The sequence below is a fragment of the Ischnura elegans genome, assembly GCF_921293095.1.
Source record: "Ischnura elegans chromosome 13 unlocalized genomic scaffold, ioIscEleg1.1 SUPER_13_unloc_2, whole genome shotgun sequence".
Lineage (NCBI taxonomy): Eukaryota > Metazoa > Arthropoda > Insecta > Odonata > Coenagrionidae > Ischnura > Ischnura elegans.
Window position 1 is genome coordinate 4,179,104 of NW_025791658.1, and position 22,728 is coordinate 4,201,831.

At 39.5% G+C, this 22,728-nt stretch overlaps 1 protein-coding gene across 4 annotated transcripts in view; it reads left to right on the plus strand.

Moving 5' to 3' along the window:
• LOC124172657 overlaps positions 1 to 22,728 on the plus strand; it is a 115,993-nt gene that overhangs the window by 44,388 nt on the left and 48,877 nt on the right. For 3 of the 4 annotated variants that reach the window (XM_046552107.1, XM_046552108.1, XM_046552109.1), the window contains 3 exons: positions 8,843 to 9,021; positions 17,294 to 17,476; positions 21,088 to 21,219. In XM_046552107.1, the coding sequence (XP_046408063.1) occupies positions 8,843 to 9,021; positions 17,294 to 17,476; positions 21,088 to 21,219 (494 nt within the window). The remainder of the gene's footprint in view (positions 1 to 8,842; positions 9,022 to 17,293; positions 17,477 to 21,087; positions 21,220 to 22,728) is intronic. The other variant, XM_046552110.1, reaches the window with a different exon arrangement.

A 22,728-nucleotide genomic window follows, 5' to 3' on the forward strand; every position in this document is an offset into this window, starting at 1 on the left:
TTTTCCAAAAACAAAAATTACAAGAAATGTAATACATTTAAAGTTACAATTATTGTGCAATAAAGGTAGCATACCATATACAATTTACATCAAGTTGATAGGTAGTTTATTGACAGCAAATATGTTAACATATTTCGTTTAAATGAGTCAAGTAAATCACAAAATATGTCAGCATCAGTCACATGTGATGCACTGTGAAATAACCTCATTGCCCTGGCGACAAAATTATTGTAAACAGTGTTGTTTTACAAAATTAGAGATAATAATAGTAATATAGATAGTAATATTAGAGATGTGTTCAATTTTAGTCTACAATTGGTAATTTTTTATGAAATATGAGCAATTGCAATTCGGGTGTGACCCCTACAATGCCGCAACGTGCAACACATGGTTGTTTTTATTTTCATCCATAACTCCATTCCTGTGTGTTGAAAAGTCATGATTTTTTTCAAGAGCTACACGGTACACTCATACCTGTATGTTCCCCACTGCCGAAGGGTTAATTGTTTTGGCACTTAATACATATTCATATTTGATATTTGAATTTGAGAAAAAAGCTATTTGACCCACCACTACAGGCGGTCCTCGACTTTCGTACAATTCGCACTTTCGTACGCTCAAAATTGACACCTTTTACTTGACTTCCGTACGCTAATCGCAAATAAATTCGGACGTTGGTCTGTATTTTTTTTTTAATTCCTGCGATGTTTATTGCGCATCCCAACAATCAATTGTTTCAAATGGCAGTATATGCGAACAATACGAACATTTAAAATGAAGGGAATTGTTGGTAGTTGACTCTAATCTAGGTGATTTATTTGGGAGAGAGACTGCCTGCAATTCGAGACTCAAATCACCGATGGCGGCGCTGAAAGCAGTGACGTAATTTGCCAATATGGCCGACACATCGAGGATATTGTTGTGATGATAACATAGGTGTAATAGATGAATCGTTGAGCACTGCAAATATTAAAGTAGAAAATATCAAGGGAGATTTTTCTATGTTTTGAGGAGGTATTTCGATTTTTTGGAGCAACCACAAATTGCATTAAATATTCAGGCATTAATAAATATAGCTGAAATAGCTTACAATAGCTAGCGGCAATTACTGAAAGACTTTCTAATGACCGTAATTGTATGACACCGATAAAAAAACAGTATTCTTATTTGGTTAGAAAATAAAAGTCTAATACGTTGGCTATCTTAAATAGCATAAACCTTCAAACCACTGTCACAGTAAATGATGAATTTTTGCAATGAATGGCAACTGAAAGGCATTATAAATTATTATGAATGAATGTAATGTATTAATTACGACGTTATGATAGCATATTACCACAAATATAATTAGAAAAATCAGAAAATACTCAACAATCCTAATGATTTGTCAACGTGATTTCGTTAGGTAAGTGCTTGGTATCCTCGGAGCTCTACTTCCGAATTCAGCCGGTAGTTGGCGTATTGCTTGTCTGGATTCTCGAAGAGGCTCCTTCATCAAGAGAAGAAGAAAGCCTTCATTGGTGAGATTTTTCTAAAAAGTTGATAGACATCATCAAATAGCTTTCAACAAAACTTGTAAGATCTTCTTTCTAATTGTATTCTCTCGTTTGAGTGCTGTTTAATTCATGTAAACCTTCAGCAACGATATTGCACGAAATATCACCCGAATTCCGTTTGTCTTTTGTCTTTTTTGAAAAACATGCGGAATATACGCGATCACGAATGTCACCTGCCAAATATCGAATTTTGGTGTAAAAATTAAAAGGTATCCAGAGTGCGGGTTCAACAATTACATTTTGTTATGCTTCTTAATATGTCTTTTTATTTATAGTGGACGTAATAAGTGGAATGTCAACTTAAATGGCAAGAGGAAGTTTCACTCGATAGCCAACAGAGTTCTTGTTTTTTTAACTTTTATTTACAGTTTCTGCGTATTTTCGAAAGAAATTAGATGATTTGAGGAATTTTATTGACATATTATTAAAATTTAGTGAATTGAAATAAAATCTGTGGAAAAAAAGGTTTTAGTGCGTATATTCCGCTCTTATGGAACGTAACCCCTAATTATGTAGTATGGAAGTCAATGGTTCGACTTTCGTACAAGTTTTCGGGAACGCATTGTGTACGTAAGTCGGGGACCGCCTGTACTTGGAATGCATCTTGTTTGTATGTTGAGGACTTACTGTACACTCATACCTGTACTGTAATACACCACCGAAGGTTTAATTGTTTTGGTACTTGTTATAATTATTTGTTCCAGTCGAGACCTTATGTAATCTCCTTTTCATTATGTTTTGGTACTTGTATATCATGTGTAATTTTTCATTCGTGCACTCAATTCAGTGGTGGATACTGATGGGGGGTACGTGCCCCCCCCCGTTGTGGGCCGACCTGTATTGCCAAACATTGCAGAACCACAACTATAACATTTTTATACCATAACTAGCTGACCCGGCGAACTTCGTACCACCTAACAATCAATGAACTTACAGTTTACTTACACCATTTATAAATCAGGAGCGGCTGTATCGTTTTTAATCATGTTTAATTTATTATAATAAAATAAGGGTACAAATTCAATAAAACTACGTTTATGAGTACCAAAATTGCTTGTCAGAAAGACATTTTCTTTATTGAATCTACATAGGGTGAATCGGAGCACGTTTACGCGGATTTTTTCAACAAATTTTCTTACGTTTTAGCTTAATAAATTTTGGGCATTGTGGTTTAATAAAGCAGTTCATGAAATAAAAATTATACGCATTCAGTTGTTGGCTATTTGCGTTATTAGCTGTAAAAAAATGTTTTTAGGTCCAAGTCTGTTGCATACACTTGGCCCATTCAGGGGGCAGGTTGACACGACCCCAGACCGACGCTTGACTGATGCTCAAAATCGTGCAAGAAAAGCCCCTATGAAGCAGCATTCGCATTAAATGACTTAAGGCGCGCCAGTTTTAGTATCTCTGTTTGGAAAAAATGCTCTGCGTAAACGTACTGCATGCGTAAACGCACCACGGTGAGCCCTACACATTCGGGTTTAATGTCTTGCGTCAAGCACCTTCTGAGAAACAACAGTTTTTGTTTTGTTATCAGGCGCAAGATGAAGCGGATGAAGCTAAATAAATATAGCGAAGCAAAGCAGTGACGCAGCGAGGGGAGGTTTTGGGAGATAACCCCCCCAAGAGCTAGAGAATTTTTTTATGAAAGATTTTGTTATTAATATTAGGGGGACGGATGACTAACAAACAAAACATATTTAACTATTCACACAGCCGCAAAACCCACTATTTTGAACCATTTATCTCAAAAAATGTCTGAGGGAAGTGCCCCCACACTTCCCGCTTACCTTAGCGAGTTTTCTATACCCTACAGACCCGTGGTATTAGCTGCGCCCAAAACCCCCTATCCTAGCTACGCACTTGAAGCGAAGGATGAAATACAGAGGATGGTTTATCGACTTGTGAACATAGCACGCTAAATTGACCATGAGAAAATCATGGGTTTTCATTGGCACATGAGCACAAACAACACAAAAACTGAAAGAATGACCATGCGATTTTTTAATCGTTATCACGAATGCAACACGAATTGTAAATTGAATACGTTTTAGCTCAAAAGGGCATATGAGTTGAGATCGTGGAATCTACGGAATGAGGACTTCCTAACCTTTGAATTTTCCTTTGAGTAAAGTTGCGTGAATCACATTCATCACCAATTTTTTTAATGATCAAACACGTTCCGTTGGATAGTTATGGTTGGTTTAGGCTTCGAAAGATCATGAGTACAGAAACTACATTTTTCTGTAAATCGTGCCTTGGTAAGCCAGGTACGTCCAAGGACTTAAAATATTCAAATAGATAGTTGGTGATTTCGTCTTCGTTTGTTACACATTTAAAAGATTCGAATTCATGCAGAGTACGAACTATTTGAATTTACCTCATTTTAGTCATCCACATCTTCGTTCTTGCTCGCTAAATCAACCATCTTTGATTATTTTGGTGATCAATCATATTCTGGAACTCTTTGTTGATGAGCAAACTACTCGATTCCTCGACAGGAACACGGACATTACCGTTTGTCAACAATTGCTTGGAGATTTGTTTACAAACACGGTAGTGAAGTGTCAACTCGAGCTGGGCTACGGCTGGGCTTACAATCAGCTCGAATTAAATTTTAAAAATGTAATTTCAATTTAATTAATATTTTGAATATATTTAGTAATTAAAATGTTATATTGTTACTAAATTCAGTTATTAAAGTGGTAAAAACAAAACTAATTATTTAATTTGTAGTTTTGACCGACTTATCAATTGTTGTGTTACTATAACTCCTAAATGCATGTCCATAGGAAAGAGATGAATTTTTTTTGTGAAATTATCCTTTTTTTAATGGCCTATATGTTAACCCCGCCTGTGACGAATCCAAAGAACCAAATCTCATTGAAATCGGTGCAGCCGTTCTCGAGTTATAAGTGTTCTAACTAACACGATTTTCGACTTTCTTTTATATATATAGATATGGCATTTTCTTGTATATGTGTGCAATGAATGTAATTAAAATTTTCTTAACCTCTGCATGTGACTTTATTATTTTTCATTAGGATTAGTGATGGGTCGATTCCAAAATTTTATCGATTCCGGTCCCGATTCCAATTCTGACATTTCGATTCCGATTCTACCGATACCGATTCCATCGATTCTGATGTCATAGGCTCCATGAAAAATATCACTTCATTCGAAGTATCAAGGCAACCACTTTAAAAATTATTACTCCATGAAAGAATCAATTGACATAAGCATATTTCATATCATCACTATGTAATTAAAATATAACAGCTAATTTTCAAAACAGAACATACAGAAGAGTCCGGTTAATTGGGACATATCGGGACTTGTGCACTTTGTCCCAATTGAGTGGCTACCCCAATTAGGCGAACTATCCTGTATATGGGCATAAGCAGCCGTCGAAATGATAGAAAGAAGACTAAAGAATGTTTATAATGCAACATAAGTTGATAAGATTATTAAAATTTGACTGATAAATCAGTGAGTTTAGTTATTTTATTATCATTTTTAAGAATTATGACATTTTTGTTAACAAAAATATTTTTCACAGCCACGGGCGATGCTGAATGAATGTCTTTTACTAAGTCCTATCAAAGAAAAGTCCTATCCTTTCGCGGATTGTATAACAACAAGAGCTCTCAAAATAGGGCAAAAATAGGAACATTTGTGAAAAATAAGAGTAAATGAAAGGAGGAAAATATAAAAAATATAGTATTCTGAAAACAAAAAATTTTAATTTCGTCGCGAGTATAGAGTCTATGTCGCCGACTCATGGCCCAATAAAGCAGCATGCTGTCCCAATTAAGCGAAGAATGCTCTGGGATATTCCTATCTATTGGGTTATGTTCTTCAAGATCTGCCCCAATTAAGCGGCTGCCCCAAGTAACCGGTGTACCCATTAAACGGAATCTACTGTACCTGAAAAGTGGCGTTTCATCTTGGGTATTACTTTAGAATATTAGCACCCATTTTTAAATTTAAAATAAAAGTATCTCCTTTATTATCTATCTTTTATTGTAAATATCTTGTCATTATCAATAATGTCTCACAAATTTAATCCCTTTTTACAGATTTTCAAATTTTGCTCAGAAAGCGAAGCATCTTCACTCTGTCGGGATAAAGCCTGTTGCGTTTTACATCACATATTTTTCCTGCCAATCTAAAAAGTCTTCCACTGAACACAGTGGCTGGTGGTATGGCAAGAAACTTTTTCGCTACTACTTTCAGCCTTGGATAGTAGATGCAAGTCTTCCAGTACAGTGAGTCCTCGTTTAACGTCACCTACTGTTCCTGAAAAATGTGACGATAAACGAAATGACGTTAATCGAAGCACAATATCCCATAAGAAACAATGTAAAAAGTGAATATCTATTCCTAGACCTCACAATTCCTACGCGAAAAAATTTTAGCGTATCATATTTGGGCCATTTCTTAATATTAAAATGCCAAACTATGGCATAAACACGAGTCCCTGTCTTCATTGACGGCAATACCAGCAGCGACGTACATCCTTCTCCATTTTTGTATCTTCCCGCGTTTGTTTTTTCGGCTTCGCTATGGTGGTCACCTGGGCATCATCATCGCTGAAACATCGTCGCAGTTACAGGAACCAAGATTATTGAGAACACGGCGAAAAAGTGACGACAAATACTCCGAGTTCTACACGGAAACATTCCTAGAAATCACTTTTCAGGTTCCAGAAAACCGTTATGTCAAGTAAAATTTGCTAAAACTTTACTTGACATTTACGCACTTAACATTTGCGCACCTACCTAAGAATTCATTTTGCAGAAAATTTGCTATAAACGTAATCGAAATTGACAATAAACACACCGTTTTACTCTTCGTGTAGACTGACTGTATTACCGCCCACAAAACGAACAACCTGCAACGCCCGCCGCTCCGCATTTTTTCTCGCGCGAAATTTAAAAGACCTGACCAGACCTGACGTTATCGCGAAGCAAAGGTGCGATGAACGAATGACGGTCTCAAAATTTTCGTGACGTTATATCGAAATGACGTTAAACAGGGTGACGTAGAACGAGGACTCGCTGTATATCCCAGGGAAGGAATTTGGTGGTTCATTCATCTCTGATAAATAGCTGAGTTCCCACTCAACCGTGAAAACCTTAAAACCGTGAATAAGCCGTGAATTTCGTCGTAAAAGCTTAAAAATTTCTCAAACTTGATTGTAGAACTATGATAGACACATCACAAGAGAAATCGATACATCGATCATGTTTTTTATACTTTTTTTTTGATACTTTCCATGCATTTACCTGCACACTAGGCCGGCCCTTATTTTTCAGAATTTCGAAAAGTTATGTTTTCCTGGTCTTTTCCTGGAGGACTTTGGAACAAAGCCTGCTGGAATGGTTCGCGGCCGTATGGCGGCAAAAAATCAAGGTTTAAGGGGTCGGTACCCAGTGCTAAGGACGGCGTTGAAGGGTTAAAATTGACATTATAGGCTTTAACAACATTAATCATTGCACAAGAGGAACAACCTATCCAATACTGTACCACTAGCATGTAAATCTTGTCATCAGGAGCAAAGTCTTTGCCGAGGGAGGGGAGGGGATTGAGGGGAAGTCCGTAGTAAGTGGTGCGGGCCGTACCTCAGCGGTGCCTCGGTGCGGGGTGGCGCCCTAGGGGGGGGATTGCATTACGACGGACGATATCTCCTAAACGCTTTGAGATAGGTTAAAACAAACAGAAAATTGGCCCTAAAGGGCTTTACTTTTACGTTTTACATAGGAATAGCACTTTTTCGACCCCCAAAAAACTCAATTAAGGGTCCTTAGTACTTCGGGCCCTTGGGGCACGGGTTGCCGTTATTTTAAAGTAACCAAATTTTAACACGTGAATATAAACCTCATTTGGATCATTTTGAGACCAGGAAAACATAACTTTTCGCAATTCTGAAAAATAAGGGCCAGCCTACTGCACACGTATATTCTAAGCGCAATTATTGTTCCGTGTTGTAACGTTTTAAGAATATCCACTACTAACTTAACAAATAATTTCAGTACAATTCAAAAACAAGCTCTATATTTTGAAACTTGGAAACAAAAAACAACATCAAAAAGCCACCATTACTATCACAATACCATTTGTACTACCCGTACTACCCGTACTACCACTCACTGACCCAATGCCATGAACTGCACCAGTGGGGATCTTGAGTTCTGCCATATTCCTTTCCTCCCATTCTCTTCTCCTCTCGTAGGCGCCTCCTTTTCTCAGCGTTCTCTTCTTCTCCCTGCCGATCTTGAATTCTGCCGTATCTCTTCGTCTGCTCTCTCAATACACTGCTACTTAAGTCTTTCTCCCGATATTTCTTTTTAACACGTCTGCCTCCTCCTTCTCTCCATACACGACTCCCGTTTTCCCTTCACAACAATCTCTCCGTCCCTCACTACCATTGTTAGTTTTACAAACAACATGGTGGCTTGTTTACATTATGTTACAGTGTGCTGGGATGATACATTGACCTTTAGCCTCTACCAAAGCCGGAAGACCCGTAACAAAAGTGTTCATTAACCCTGGTGAAAATTCAGACACTTCTTAATTTCCCTGGCACCCTGGTCCCTCCATATTCCCACTCGCAACCATTAGCCAGAGCTGAATTTGGTAAACGAGACGTGACGTCAGAAGAGATAGCACTTTCATTGTTGCGTTTGGATTCATGGCGTCTGTCGCGTTTGTTAAAGTATTAGTTAACGTGAGGCCGATGATTGTTAAGCGATCAATTGTTCTACCTAAAATGGTTTATCTACAAACAGTGAATTTGACGGCATGTAGAACGTGAAAACCTGGAAAAAACTGTGAATTTTATATTTTAGTTTGAGTGGGAACCATGAAATAAGCTTCCGCTTCAGCTTCAACAGTGTTTGCTACGGTGACTTTTGAGTACTTTTCCAAATGCATCATCGTATCTTGACCACATACAGGCTCCCTAGTCTGCATTTGCTCCTCCGGAAGTGGTGTGCCACTTGGAATCTATATGTAATGTGTTCTGTTATTACGATTACGTGGCGTGAAAATTCAAATGGCTGTTAGAAACGCGGTCGTATATAAATTTGTGGTTTGATGTACTACTGGCATCGGAATCGATTTTTCACCTAGGCAAGTACTCATTTTCGATTCCGGTTCTTAGCCAAGAATCGAGGAATCGAACCGACCCATCACTAATTAGGATAAAAGTAAAGGTAACTTAGGATATCTTTTGCGGCCCTCGAGTTTTATCTGTGTCCGCTACTGACTCAATTCTATCACAGATTCTCAGAAAAAGACGTGCTTCTTGAAAAAAAATGCGATTCCGTCTGCAAACCTGCCGTCGTCGTCCTCGGGATTCAAACCAATGAAGCCGTTGGCTGTAAGAGGATTCCCCGATGGACAGCAGGTGCCTTTCAAAGCCATTAAACTCTTGCCAATCAACCAACTGCTCCCGACTGTGGTAAATATCGCAAAGTGTTTGATCTCATTAAATCTCAGGTTGTGCCAACGTTGAAATTTCATTAAATTGAAATTGGAAATACTGCTGATTTTTTTATTCCACCATTAGCGAGAGTTTGCATGGTTTTTTTCTAACTCTGATGACAGCATATGAATGCAAAGTTGATTGTTGTATCATTGTTGCAATGATGTTTTGATATATTGTTCATTTGTACTAAGGATAATTACTGTGTACTTTATCTGTACAATTATTATTATTATTATTATTGCTAAATATTATGTGAAACTAATCAGTGAATGTATGTGAAATAAATTTTTCTGGTAAGCACTCATTTCCTTTCTTTGATTTTGAAATTTTGTGCTGGGTGATTTGTGTATATGTAAAACGAAGGTGCTATTTCATGCTCGTGTGGCCGCTCCTTGAATATGCAGCGAGCATATGGGATGTGCTCAAGGAGGTTGTAAATATGTGGAGGTGCTGTATTCGAGTTTTAAGCCTGGTCAGAATAGGGTGGTTTCCTATTATTTTTTATTGCCAAAATCGAAAGATTATTACCGCTGAAGTACGCATATCACACTTTCAGATTTTTAAAATACGATATCTATTTGTCATGATCAAATGAACAGTGAAAATTTTCAAGTGCACGAAAACACGACGGCTAAGTATGAATGCTGGGAAAAGCCCGTGAGACGCTGGCTGCTTTTGTGTGATTCATAATACAGTGGAACCTCGATCTGTCGTTTTTCAGGGGGATGGATGAAAAGAACGATGAATGCGGGAAAACGATCAATGCGGGAATGGTTGTCCGGGTTGCCTATGTCCCAGGATCAGCTGGATTTTTGCGAATTATGACATTCATTAATGGATTCAAACGAGATTTCAGCTGATTACAGGAATATTATTACACTATCGAAACACTTAGGTCATATTGTTGATTCGACTTATCTCTCTTTCTAACATCCTAAAGGAACAAGCCGCCTTGCTAAAAAAATGTTTGCACTCCACTCGGAATTTTCACGGCTATTATGCATTTCTGTCTGATGTAAAAATTCTTACCCATCAAATGCCATTTCAAGTACACGTATTTACTAGAGAAATGTTCGTGTTATGCCTCAAACAACTGATTTCGCCGTCGCAGTGATTGGTTATGAAATGGATCAAGAATAAGAATAAAACTAATAAAAATGAAACCGGACTCCATTGAACCCACGCGGAAAACACTCGCTAGTTTTAAGTCAACCCACCCCGGAAAGTAAGGAACCACTCGTGCGAGGTGAAGTTCGGCACTAATGCTATCGCGTACGGCGTAGGCAGAACTTACTGCAGAGGGTGAAGCATGACCATATGACTGCGCGATGAAATTTTTTATCCTATAGAGAAGGCAACTTACCCACTCATTTCTAACAATAAGTAGCGTAGCTCTAGATGAGCAGATGAATTCAGATTGCTAGTCGAGAGAAACAAAATATCCAGGGAAGACATCGCTTCGTTAGCAACTCAGACAAGTGAAACTTGTAGCATAACTCGTAAATTGTAACCAGACGCCCTGTTTTCGAAAAAAATCGCATCAACTGCCGTGAAGCTCTCTATCAGCTGCGAGGATATCGTTATTCGCCAGAAATCACCATCGTATTATTCCAACTCTTTCCTTGCTTAAAATGTTTAAATAACGTTAGAAATACGTCATGTTTGGTATCAATCTTTACTGAATTACGTGTACATCACTAATATCTCAATATAATAAAAGTATAATACCAATTGCCGAAATTCATTTCTACACACCTTTTGAGCTAATCGGTGATTCATGCAGCAGTTGACCTCCAGAGGTGGGGATATTTGTAGCGAGTCAGCTAAAAAAAAGTCAGTGGTCGAGAAAGCGGGAAGCTTGAAAAAGGTTTCTTTTGTTCTCGAGTTACTTGATATTTTCTTTCCAAGCTATGGTCTTCGTAATACGATCCCTGCTCGAGCTGGGACCTTTTTTTTTATTTCGGAGAAGAGGAAAGCTTCAGACGGGGAGAGGCGAGTGCTGAATGGAGGGGGATACCGGATCTTGGGAAATGCGATAATGTAACTATCCCACGGCACTCAGCTTCTCCCTATCGTATTTCAATCTCCTGGGGAAGATTCAAACTTTGTGTCTGTCGTTATTAGCCGTAAACAACACGTTGTAAACACTTCTTCTCATTTTCGTCAAACGATAGATGCGGGAAAATTATACGACGGGACCGCGATCGTCAAACGATAAATGCGGGAAAACGATACTTCGGGGAACGATAGATGCGGGAAAAAATTACATTGTCTTAATGGAACTTAATTCGGGACCAGGAGCGGCGAACGATGAATGCGGGAAAACGATGAATGCGGGAACGATAAATCGGGGTTCCACTGTATACAAATTATTTGGTTGTAGAAATCCCAATTTAGACGATTTTTCCCAGTTTTCAATGAATTATCATCATCTTCAGGCGCATGTTATGATAATGATAATTTTGATGATGATAGTTCATTGAAATCCGGTTCGCGCTATGTAAAAATAAGTGGTATAAGTAATTGATTGTGTGATATCCAGGAAAACTTATACAGTGAGTCCTCGTTTAACGTCACCTACCGTTCCTGAAAAATGTGACGATAAACGGAATGACGTTAATCGAAGCATTATATCCCATAAAAACAATGTAAAAATTGAATATCGGTTCCTAGACCTCACAATTCGTATGCAAAAAAATTTTGGCGTATCATATCTGGGGCATTTTTTACGATGGGAATGCCAAACTATGGCATAAATACGAGTTCCTGTCTTCATCGACGACAATAGCAGCAGTTACGTAAATCCTTCTCCATTTTTGTATCTTCCCGCATTTGCTTTTCGGCTTCGCTACAGTGCGGTCCAATGAATGCTACCAGACGCTACAGACTGGTGCTCCGGTCCATAGGCCCTACCCTCGCTACGAGAATTTCTTTTCGGACCGGTGGAGCGAAATCAAAATGGCGGAAATGAGCGAGGGCGGGCAAACTGGGATTATGAAATCGAAGAGATGGTTTTAATTGCGAATTGAGGCGGGCGGGCGTCGCCTGGGCATCATCATCGCTGAAACATCGTCGCAGTAACAGGAACCAAAATTATTGTGAACATTGTTTTCTTGGACATTGTCGTGGAAATGTCTCTGATGCTAAAATTTGCCAAAACCGTAATCGCAATTAACAATATACACATCGTTTTACACTTTGAATAGACCGACTGTATTACCGCCCACGAAACAAACAACCTGTAACGCCTGCCACTTCGCCTTTTTTCTCGCGCGAAATTTAAAATATGTGACGTTATCGCGAAGCGAAGGGACGATAAACGAATCACGGTCGTAAAATTTTCGTGACGTTATCGCGAAATGACGTTAAACGGGGTGACGTAGAACGAGGACTCACTGTATTGGAATACCACAAAATTGATCAAGAGTTAGTGATTTTTTTTTATACGAGGGCTGTCAAGAAAGTAATTAACGTTTTGTCATGGTGCAGCACTGGGTGGAACTAGGGTTACATTTAATAAATCAGAGGTGATATATGGAATAGAATACTTAATTATAAACATACGTACACTGTTTCAGACTACGAAAATGGTCAAACCAAGATGGCAGAATAGGGTGGTTTCCTTCATCAAAGAAAACGAAAGGCATTGATTGCGATTCCTTACCCACCATTAATGTATTCATAATATACAAGTTATTTGGTTTAAAATAACTCAGTTTAGACGAATGTTAATGATCAATTTTAACCTCATTTGATTGGCACCCATGTGATGCCACTCCACGTGATGTCACAGGGACCTAGTTTCATGCGAGTAGATAGGAGTTTTACATTGTTTGAGATTACCAATGCATGCATGAGGCACAGAGCTCAGGGAAACATGTCTTAATAATCACATATTAAAACAGCCAATGGTCGGAAAGTTTCCTTCGTTTGATAAGGTATTGATAATCCTTATTTAAGCCAAGCGCTACCAGCTAGCATGGTACTCTGCTACCTACTAGCATCCTGCGTCGTATCATCGCTCAGAGCTTCGCCCCAAGGTCACCTTACTTGCGGCAGCGGGAACCAGAACGACGTCACACGGGGTTTTCCCCATATTCACACTTAGCCTTCGCGTTTTCACGCTCTTGAAAATTTTCACTTTTCATTTAATCGCGAAAAATAGGTATCGTCATTAAAAAATCTAATGGTGTGAAATACGTACTCCAGGAGTAATAATCTTTCGATTTAGTCAATAAAAAAATAATAAGGAAACCATCCTTTTATTGATTACTGTGATTGATTACTGAATTGATGAGGGGAGAATATATTTTGCATTCATGACATAATATTCTATTGATACTAAGTTTTTCTGTTATACCTGAACGTTTTCCTTTGAATAAATAGTTATATTGTTTCCTATGTATTTATAATAATGTCTGGAAATGTTACGCGGCTAGATACTCACGTCCATCCAGGATGGAATTTTATGTATATGCTTGTATAGTTTTTTTCCCCTTTGTTTTTTTTTTCATTTTTTTGCATTTATTGAGCCTTGCTTTCATGTTTTTTTTCACCTCTGTCCAATGCTTTTTTCCTGAATTGTGAAGGGGCTTAACACATTCAATGCATTATGATGTATAAAATTAAATCATATCCAAATAATTGAGTCTGGATTCAGCTTTGATACACTTTGCTTTATACATATCTAGAAGCTTTTATTCAGCTCTCTACTCAGTTCCCCAAAAGGCTAATCTTTTTACAACTATATATTAAAAATTGATACTTATTACCAAATAATTTAGCAGTGAATATTCTTAGAAACAAATCAAAGCGAATCCAAGGAGATTAGTATCGATATTACACGCACATGATTCAATCTAGTGGAATTAATATGATTGCAAAAGCTGACCTTTTTGATTACAATCTTACCCTGAAAATTTCATTAGTTTAGCTTGAACGGTTGCTAAGATATTCAAGATTGTGAGCTCCACAAAAAAATGGCAACAATGATTTTTCGTGTGCAGGATATTTTTTGGAATTCTATTTTAATTAATAATGATGTAATGTTTGTGTAAAATATCTCGTGGACCAAAAAGGCACAAGATAATAAATTAATTGAATTGAATTGTAGAAAAAGGAGTCCTATGGAACTCAATAGGGTAGTTTCCTCCATCAAAGAAAACGAAAGGCATTGATTGCGATACGTTACCCACCATTAGATTATTCATAATATATAAATTGTTTCGTTTTAGAAATACCGGTATAGACGAATGGCAATTGTCAATTTTAACCTCATTTGAAAAAGGCCAGATTGGCGGCCATGCGATTCCACTCCACGTGACGTCACACGGACCTAGTTTCTATAGGAGAAGATAGGAGTTATACATCGTCTGAGGTTACCAAGGCATGCATGAGGCGCAGAGCTCAGGGAAACATGTCTTAATAATCACCTATTAAAACTGGCTAAGGTCGGAAAGTTTTCTTCATTTGATAAGGTATTAATAATCCTTATTTAAGCCAAGCGCTACCAGCCAGCAGGGTACTCAGCTACCAGCTAGCAGCCTGCATCGTATCAGCGCTCAACTCGCCTCAAGGTCACCTCACAGAGCGGCAGCGGGAACCAGAAATACGTCACACGGAGAGATTTCCCGGCATTCATACTTAAGCGTCGCGTTTTTGCGCGCTAGAAAATTTTCACTTTTCATTTAATCGCGAAAAATAGATATCGTCATTTAAAAATCTAAAAGCATGAAATACGTACTCCAGGAGTAATAATTAGAGATGGGTCGAATAGCAGATTTCTCGAATTCGAATATCGAATTCGAATATTAAATCATTGCTCGAATATTCGAATACCTCGAATTTCGAATACCTCGAATACTAAATGATGAATGCTGGAATGTTTGACTCGGTTGCTTATGCAGCAGGCAACACAAGATTTTGGGGAGTAATTTTGATTTCCTTTAAATGATTCGAACAGGAATTTAGCTGATTAATGAATATTTTAATTTTATGGAAACAATTGGGCATATAATTAATTCAACTAATATCGCTTTACCCCCACTTCTGCTGCCAAGTGCTAGCTGACAATCTGAGGCATTTTGCAAAATACAAGCTCTTTTCCACCGGATTTTCTTCAATTATTTTCAGTCCATCTTTGGGAGTTCTCACGAGATAAGAAGATGAATTTGAATTGCTATCAGGGAGAAACCAAATATTCTGAGAAAATATCCCTTTGTCTGGGACTGTAACAATAAAGATTTATCGCACCACTCATTGATTGTAACTTGATATATGCGTTCGGAAAAAAATACCTCATCAACTTCCGAGAAGCTCTGCTGCTCATATCGAGTTTCGCCAGAATGCTAAGTCTCCGTCGTATTTTGACATTTATTTCTTTGCGTAAAATGCTTAAATAAACTCAGAAATACGTCGTGTTTGGTCTTATTCTTTTTGAAATTACGCGCACATTACTAATATTTAAATTCAATAAAGGTGTAACATCAATTGACGAAAGTCATTCTTAGACACCTTTTGTGCTAATAGATGACTCATGCAGCGGTTGACCTCCACGGAAATGGGGAACTTCGAAGCTGGTAGGAAAAAAAAGGTCAGTGGGGGAGAAAAGGGAGGGCCGGAAACACGTTTCTATTGTTCTCGTGTAACTTGGTATTTTTTCGAAGCTAAGGTCTTCGTAATATGATCCCTGCGCGAGCTGTGACCTTTTTTTATTTCGAAGAAGAGGAAAGAGGTCTAGTGCTGAATGGAGAGGGATACCGGATCTTGGGAAATGCGCTAATGTAAGTATCCCACGGTACTCACACAGCAGTTGACCTCCAGAAATGGGGAACTTCGAAGCAGGTAGCCAGAAAAAGGTCAGTGGGTGAGAAAAGGGGGGAGGGCGTGAAACACGTTTTTATTGTTCTCGTAACTCGATATTTTTTTCGAAGCAGGGGTCTCCGTAATGCAATCCCTGCGCGAGCTGGGACCTTTTGTTTGATTTTGGAGAAGAGGAAAGCGTCAGAGTGGGTGAGGCGAGTGCTGAATGGAGGGGGATAGCGGATCGTGGGAAATGCCCTGAGGTTGCTATCCCACGGTACTGAGGTTCTCCTGGTGGGGGGAATCGGGGATTTTCGCATTTTTTCACCCGACCATTTTTGGTTCCCCTCGTCGAACTCTTTTCACCGCTAAAATCCACGAATTTGATGTAATTCGTCAACTTGAGTAAAGTGGCGCTGCGAGCACTAAATAACTAGAGTTCTCTACATTTTTCCGAGTAAACTACCAACGACGTGCGTGCGACAGTGTATGACGCGAAATTCAAAGTATTCGAGGTATTCGAGGCGGTACTTTTCGCATAACTATTCGAAACCTCGAATATCGAATACTTTCTAATATTCGAGGTATTCGAGTATTCGCGGATACTATTCGCACATCTCTAGTAATAATCTTTCGATTAAAGCAATAAAAAAATAATAGGAAACCACCCTATTATGTAAAAAAATAATTAACATTACTGTGTTCATAATAAGCAAATTATTCTCTTTTGGAAATTCCAATTTAGACGAATGTTAATGGTTAATTTTAATCACATTTGAAAAAGGCCAGATTGGCGCCCACGCGATGCCACTCCACGTGACGTCACAGGGACATAGTTTCTATACGAGTAGATAGGAGTTTTACATCGTATGAGATTACCAATGCATGCATGAGGCACAGAGCTCAGGGAAACATGTCTTAATAATCACCTTTTAAAACTGCGTAAGGTCGCTAAGTTTCCTTTGTTTGATAGGATATTAATAATCCTTATTTAAGCCAAGCTCTACCTGCTAGCAGGGTACTCTGCTACCTGCTAGCATCCTGCATCGCAGCAGTGCACATACCCTCGCCCTAAGGTCACCTCACACGGCAACAGTGGGAACAAGAATGATGTCACACAGGGTTTTCCCAGTATTCATACTCAGCTGTCGCGTTTTCGCACGCTTGAAAATTTTCACTTTTCATTTAATCGTGAAGAATAGGTATCGTCATTTGAAAATCTAAAAGCATGAAATGCATACTCCAGGAATAATAATCTTTCGATTTAGGCAATAAAAAATAATAGGAAACCACCATATTCAGTCTACAAAGTGACTGTGTAAACTAGGCCTAAGGCTATCAGAAAACCATTTTCAGAGACACATTTCCTATCAACTTTGATTGGAATTTGTTTTTCCCATGTTCGGACTTATGCTCCAACTGTGCGCTGTCTCCTGCTTTCCAGTTGCGCGTGACAGCTGGTCCTGGGCAGACCACCGTCCTCACCCCAGTGCACAATGTTGCGGAAGTCCCAGGAGGCATTCTGTCCCAGGTGCTGCGTATGCCTAAACAGGGAGCGTCCAACGCGCCAATGGTGTCAGACAGAGTACCACTTGTACACCAAGTGGTGCATCAGGCAGCTAACATGGTGAGTTCTTGAAAATCACGAAATACCATTTATAATATAAGTACAGCGGACTCCCGATTATCGGGCTGAGGTTTATCCGTTTTGCAGCTTATCCGTGCATGAAATGTTCATCGTGAACATTTATGCACGATATGTTAATGAAATCGCGATATTAAAAAAAATGATGCAAAAGCACCGGGATATTTACATTTTAATGCCGATAAATCGGATTTATTATTTCGGTTAGAATTCCCTTCATAAAATGGAAATGTTTTATTTGCTTGCATACAAAGAATGTTGCAAGTCTAGTTGGAGGTCTGCTCTGGCATTGCTGATGACGATAAGTGGCAGGAAAAAAACTGTTGATTAATTTTTAAAGATTCTTCAGTGTTTAACCAATCGTGAAGTAGGAAAATGTTAATTACGTTCTTTAATTGCATATTTCATGCTGCGAATTCGCAGTGATTGCCGTGGCCTCGCATGCGGTTGAATACGGCCCAGGGGCCCTGGGGATTTCGTCGCAATTATGCATGTTCAAGCCACAACGAGTCAAGGTCAAACTGGAGAGAAAGGGAATGGTAGAAGTGAAGGCAGCGAGGGAAGTGGGAGTAGAGATAGCACGAGTCAGAGTCGGGCACTTGCCTGCATAGACAATAATCCATAAGGCGTGGTTTCCTACAACCGCAGTTGCTTGATGGCATGATTTCATGCCCGTTGCCTTCACGGGAGTTCCTTGTTCCTATTTCCGAGCAGCGTGGCGTGCAATGGCGCTCAGTGATCACGGATCTGCATCCAGCAGTAGTTACATCCCGGAAAACTCGTGCGAGATTCTCTCTCTCTTTTCTTTTTTCATTCTTTCACTCCTTTGCAAAATTCCCTCCCCACACTCATCCACTGTTTGGGGCTCAGCCAGCTCTCTTGCTCTTCGGTGGTCTTGGAGTGCACTTCCGCCAACTAATGGAGTGATTCCTTAAGAATCATTTTTGGTTCTGGCAGGCAAACACAGCTTTGTACTTAGATTGTCAAAGTACAGTAGATTCCGGTTAATTGGGACATATTGGGACTTGTGCACTCTGCCTCAATTAAGCGGCTGCCCCAATTAGGCGAACTATCCTGTATATGGGCATAAACAAACGTAGAAATGATGGAAAGACGATTAAAGAATGTTTATAATGCAACATAAGTTTATTAAACTATTAATTCGATTAATAAATCATCAAGTTTAGTTAATTTATTATGATTTTTAAGAATTACAACAATTTAGTTAAAAATATTTTTCACAGCCTCGGGCGACGCTGAATGAATGTCTTTTACTAAGTCCTATTAAAGAAAAGTCCTATCCTCTTGCGGATAGTATAACAACAAGAGCTTTCAAAATAGGGCAAGAATAGGAATATTTGGGAAAAATAATAGTAAATCAAAGGAGGAAAAAAAAAATATATTATTCTGAAAAAAAAATTTTAATCTCGTCCCTAGTATAGAGTCTATGTCGCCGACTCATGGCCCAATAAAGCGACATGCTGTCCCAATTAAGCGGAGAATACTCTGGTATATTCCTCTATTGGATTCTGTTCTTCAAGATCTGCCCCAAGTACCGTATAAGGGCGTGTAAGAGGCGCACCTTTTTTCCCAGAAATTGCAGCCGAAAATGAGGGTGCGCCTCTTACACAAACTTCTTATCTTCCCCCCTCCCCTTGACCGGTCGCAAGTCTAAGGGGAACTGAGTGGCCTTGGTTTTCAGAGTGAGTCAGTCATCTGTAATCCTAGGTCAAAAACAAGCGGCAGGCAGGGGAGTTTCTCCCTTAGTGACGTATTTTTAAAATGCTACTGTTCGCTTTTCTTGTAAGCATCGCGCCGTCACGTCGGTACCCCAGAGGTGAACATGGAAAAGATCGCGCGGGGGTTTTTCGCTCCGGAGGGGGCTCTAAATTTACTGCCATGAGTGGGCATCTCGCGGCATTTATACTGCATATAGTAATCGGTTATCAAACGTAGAGAAATGCGTATTTTTGGATGACATGCCTGGTCAATAGTCAATATCTGTCTTGCCGAGTGATTTCCATTACGCTGAGGACCTGATTTTCCAAAAATCATCTTCAGACGCTAATATGAGGATTATTGCAAATTGAAAATTATATTGGTGTCAAAACCTGCGCTTTAAAAAATTCAAACGAGTGTGTTCATTGTTGGACTAAATTGTGGATGGAAGAAATCAGAAATGCTTACAAGTGAAGAGCGGTGAAGGAGAGGTCCAGGGGAAGGAGCGCGATCCCTCCGTCTTCGAAGCAAGCAACGAAATACGGAGGGGAAGGAGCGCGCTCCCTCCCCTCCGTATTTCAAGCTACGAGGCTATGAGCGAAGGAGCACGGGAAGAACACGTCCGATCTTGCATGTGACGTCGTTGCCTTCAATGCGAAGGGGCGAAGGCGAAGCAATGTGATATACGCAGTTTGCATTGCCCAAAGTTTCCAGTCCGTCTCGTCTTGTTTGAATGCGCTTATGCTACGCTTGTTTCTTCCGAAATTGTCCTGTTTCGACTATTTTGAATATTAGTAGCCTTATTGTAACTATAAATCTTTGTGTCAAACAAATTAGAGCTTAAAAAACTTAAATTCTGTCAGATATGCGTCGCGTTATTAGATCTCTTTCTTTTTTTGAACCTCGTGCGTGTCATACAATTATTGAAAGCTATCGAGATATCTTCGGGCTCAGTAGATGACTCACCTAGCATTTGGCCTCCATAAACTGGGGATCGATCAAGGTCAGTTGGTGAGACGGGGTAGGGATGAAACACGTTTCGATTGTTCCCGTGTAACTTGATGTTTTCCTATTTTCCTGTGGGGTCTCGGAAAGGAAAAAAAATGGCAGAGGCATTGGCTGATGGAGGGCCGAGTGTGGTTCCGTTAAATCTACGACGTGGTTATTATCCTACGGCGCTGAGATTGCCCCGATTGTTGTCCAAGCTCTTGGGAAGGTTCATGCTATGTGCCTGTCGTGTTTTGCCTTAAAATTTTCCACGGCTGCAATTCTATCGCAGTACTCCTGCGAGAGCATTTAAACATAATTCTTCATGAATAGGAAAAGCATCGTAGAGCAACGGCTATGCGAAGAGAGGATCGGAACTCTTTCTACTCCCTCTTATGCCGCAATTATCAAAATTTCCTCTTTCAATTAATATTGAAAGAGGAAAGTTCGATAACTGTCGAAATTCCAGGTGTACGTCTACAACACCGCGCGATAGTATTAAAAAAATGCTGCAAATTTTTTTTCTTCATAGCTCCGATGCTCAAAATAGGGGTGCGCCTCTTACACAAGCTTATACGGTAACCGGTGGACCCATTAAACGGAATCTACTGTATTGTTAATGTTTCTTAAGAGATTATTAGTTATCATCGTTGTGTTCTGTAATAATTTTGATTTTGAATATTTCTACTTGGAATACATTTTGATAGAACATGACTCGTAATTTTGTGACAATTGTTTCTTTGACTGCTGATTATTCTCGTTTTGTGGAGCCTTTCCCTCATGCAGCTAGTAACAGACGAGCTGATTCCCAACTGTGGTTACAAAATAGTCGCTCCGTGTGACCTGGGCCTAAGGGTTAATAATATTGATTGTGGATTCTCTTACAGCCCCAGGTTTCAACTGCTTCCCGAAGTGAAGATGTGGATCCTGAGGGTACAGGAGCCATTGTGCCAGACCTCGACTGGAAGCTGGTTGGGGGCAAGAGGAAACCATCTCCCGAGGACGATCATGCTGCCCAGGTATGCCGTTCAATCCGTCAGATTACAGAACTGTTCCATTGCATGCTACTATATTGCATGAATGAGTATATCACGTACAGTGAGTCATCGTTTAACGTCACTTACTGTTCCTGAAAAATGTGACGATAAACAAAATGACGTTAATCGAAACATAATATCCCGTAAGAAACAATGTAAAAAGTGAATATCGGCTCCTAGACCTCACAACTCCTACGCGAAAAAATTTTAGCGTATCATATCTGGGGTATTTTTTACGATGGGAATGCCAAACTATGGCATAAATACGAGTTCCTGTCTTCATTGACGACAATAGCAGCAGTGACGTAAATCCTTCTCCATTTTTGTATCTTCCCGCATTTGCTTTTCAGCTTCGCTATGGTGGTCGCCCGGGCGAGCGTCGCCTGGGCATCATCATCGCTGAAACATCGTCACAGTTACAGGAACCAAAATTATTGTGAACACGGCAAAAAAAGTGACGACAAAAACTCCGAGTTCTACACGGAAAAATTCCTTGAAATCACTTTTTAGGTTCCTGAAAACCATAATGTCAAGTAAAACCTTGCGCACCTACCAAAGAATTCATTTAGCAAAAAATTTGCTAAAACCATAATCGCAATTATCAATAAATACACCGTTTTACACTTCGTTTAGACTGACTGTATTACCGCCCACGAAACGAACAACCTGCAATGCCCGCCACTTCGCATTTTTTTCTCGCGCGAAATTTAAAAGCCTTGATGTTATCACGAAGCAAAGGTGCGATAAAAGAATTAAAGTCTCAAAATTTAATGACGTTATCGCGAAATGACGTTAAATGGGGTGACATAGAACGAGGACTCACTGTACAGCAGCAGCAGCAAACTCAGTTCTACGTGTTACTTACTAAGGCAGCTCAGTTCCATAGTTTGGCATTCCCATTGTAAAAAATAAAAAAAATGTGTATTAAAACTGCGATGATGCTCTTGAACACTTAAATGTAAATACAGTAGAACCTCGCTTTTACGCCCCCGCAATTTACGTTTTCCCTCAATTTGCGACATTTTCGTCGAGTCCCGATGATTTAAGTATCTCTACAATGTTAAGTCTTCCCCGCATTTACGCTGACGAAATTTTAAATGACCCGCTATTTACGCCAGGCCGCCAAAGGGAACATGGCGGATAGCGCACCGTAATAAACAAGAAAGAGTTTTAGAGATCGGGGGCAGGGATAACCTTTTTGCGAGAAGGTTGCAAAATATAGGAAAGGAAGTTGTATTTACAACCTCCTTGCCTTTTCGGCATACCTGTCACCAGCGCCACTATCATTAATACGCTACAATAATTCCTTCTTCATCTGTTTCTGATCACTGGGTGCTTTCCATTCGTCGACGCAAGTTGACTTGCGTCGACACAAGTCGTGTTTTTTGCTTTCCATTCGTTGGAGTTGCCGACACAGGCGGACTCACACCGACTCTGACGAAAAGCTGAGTTTGAGACAGCGGACGGAGGAATTGCGCATGCATAGTTGTT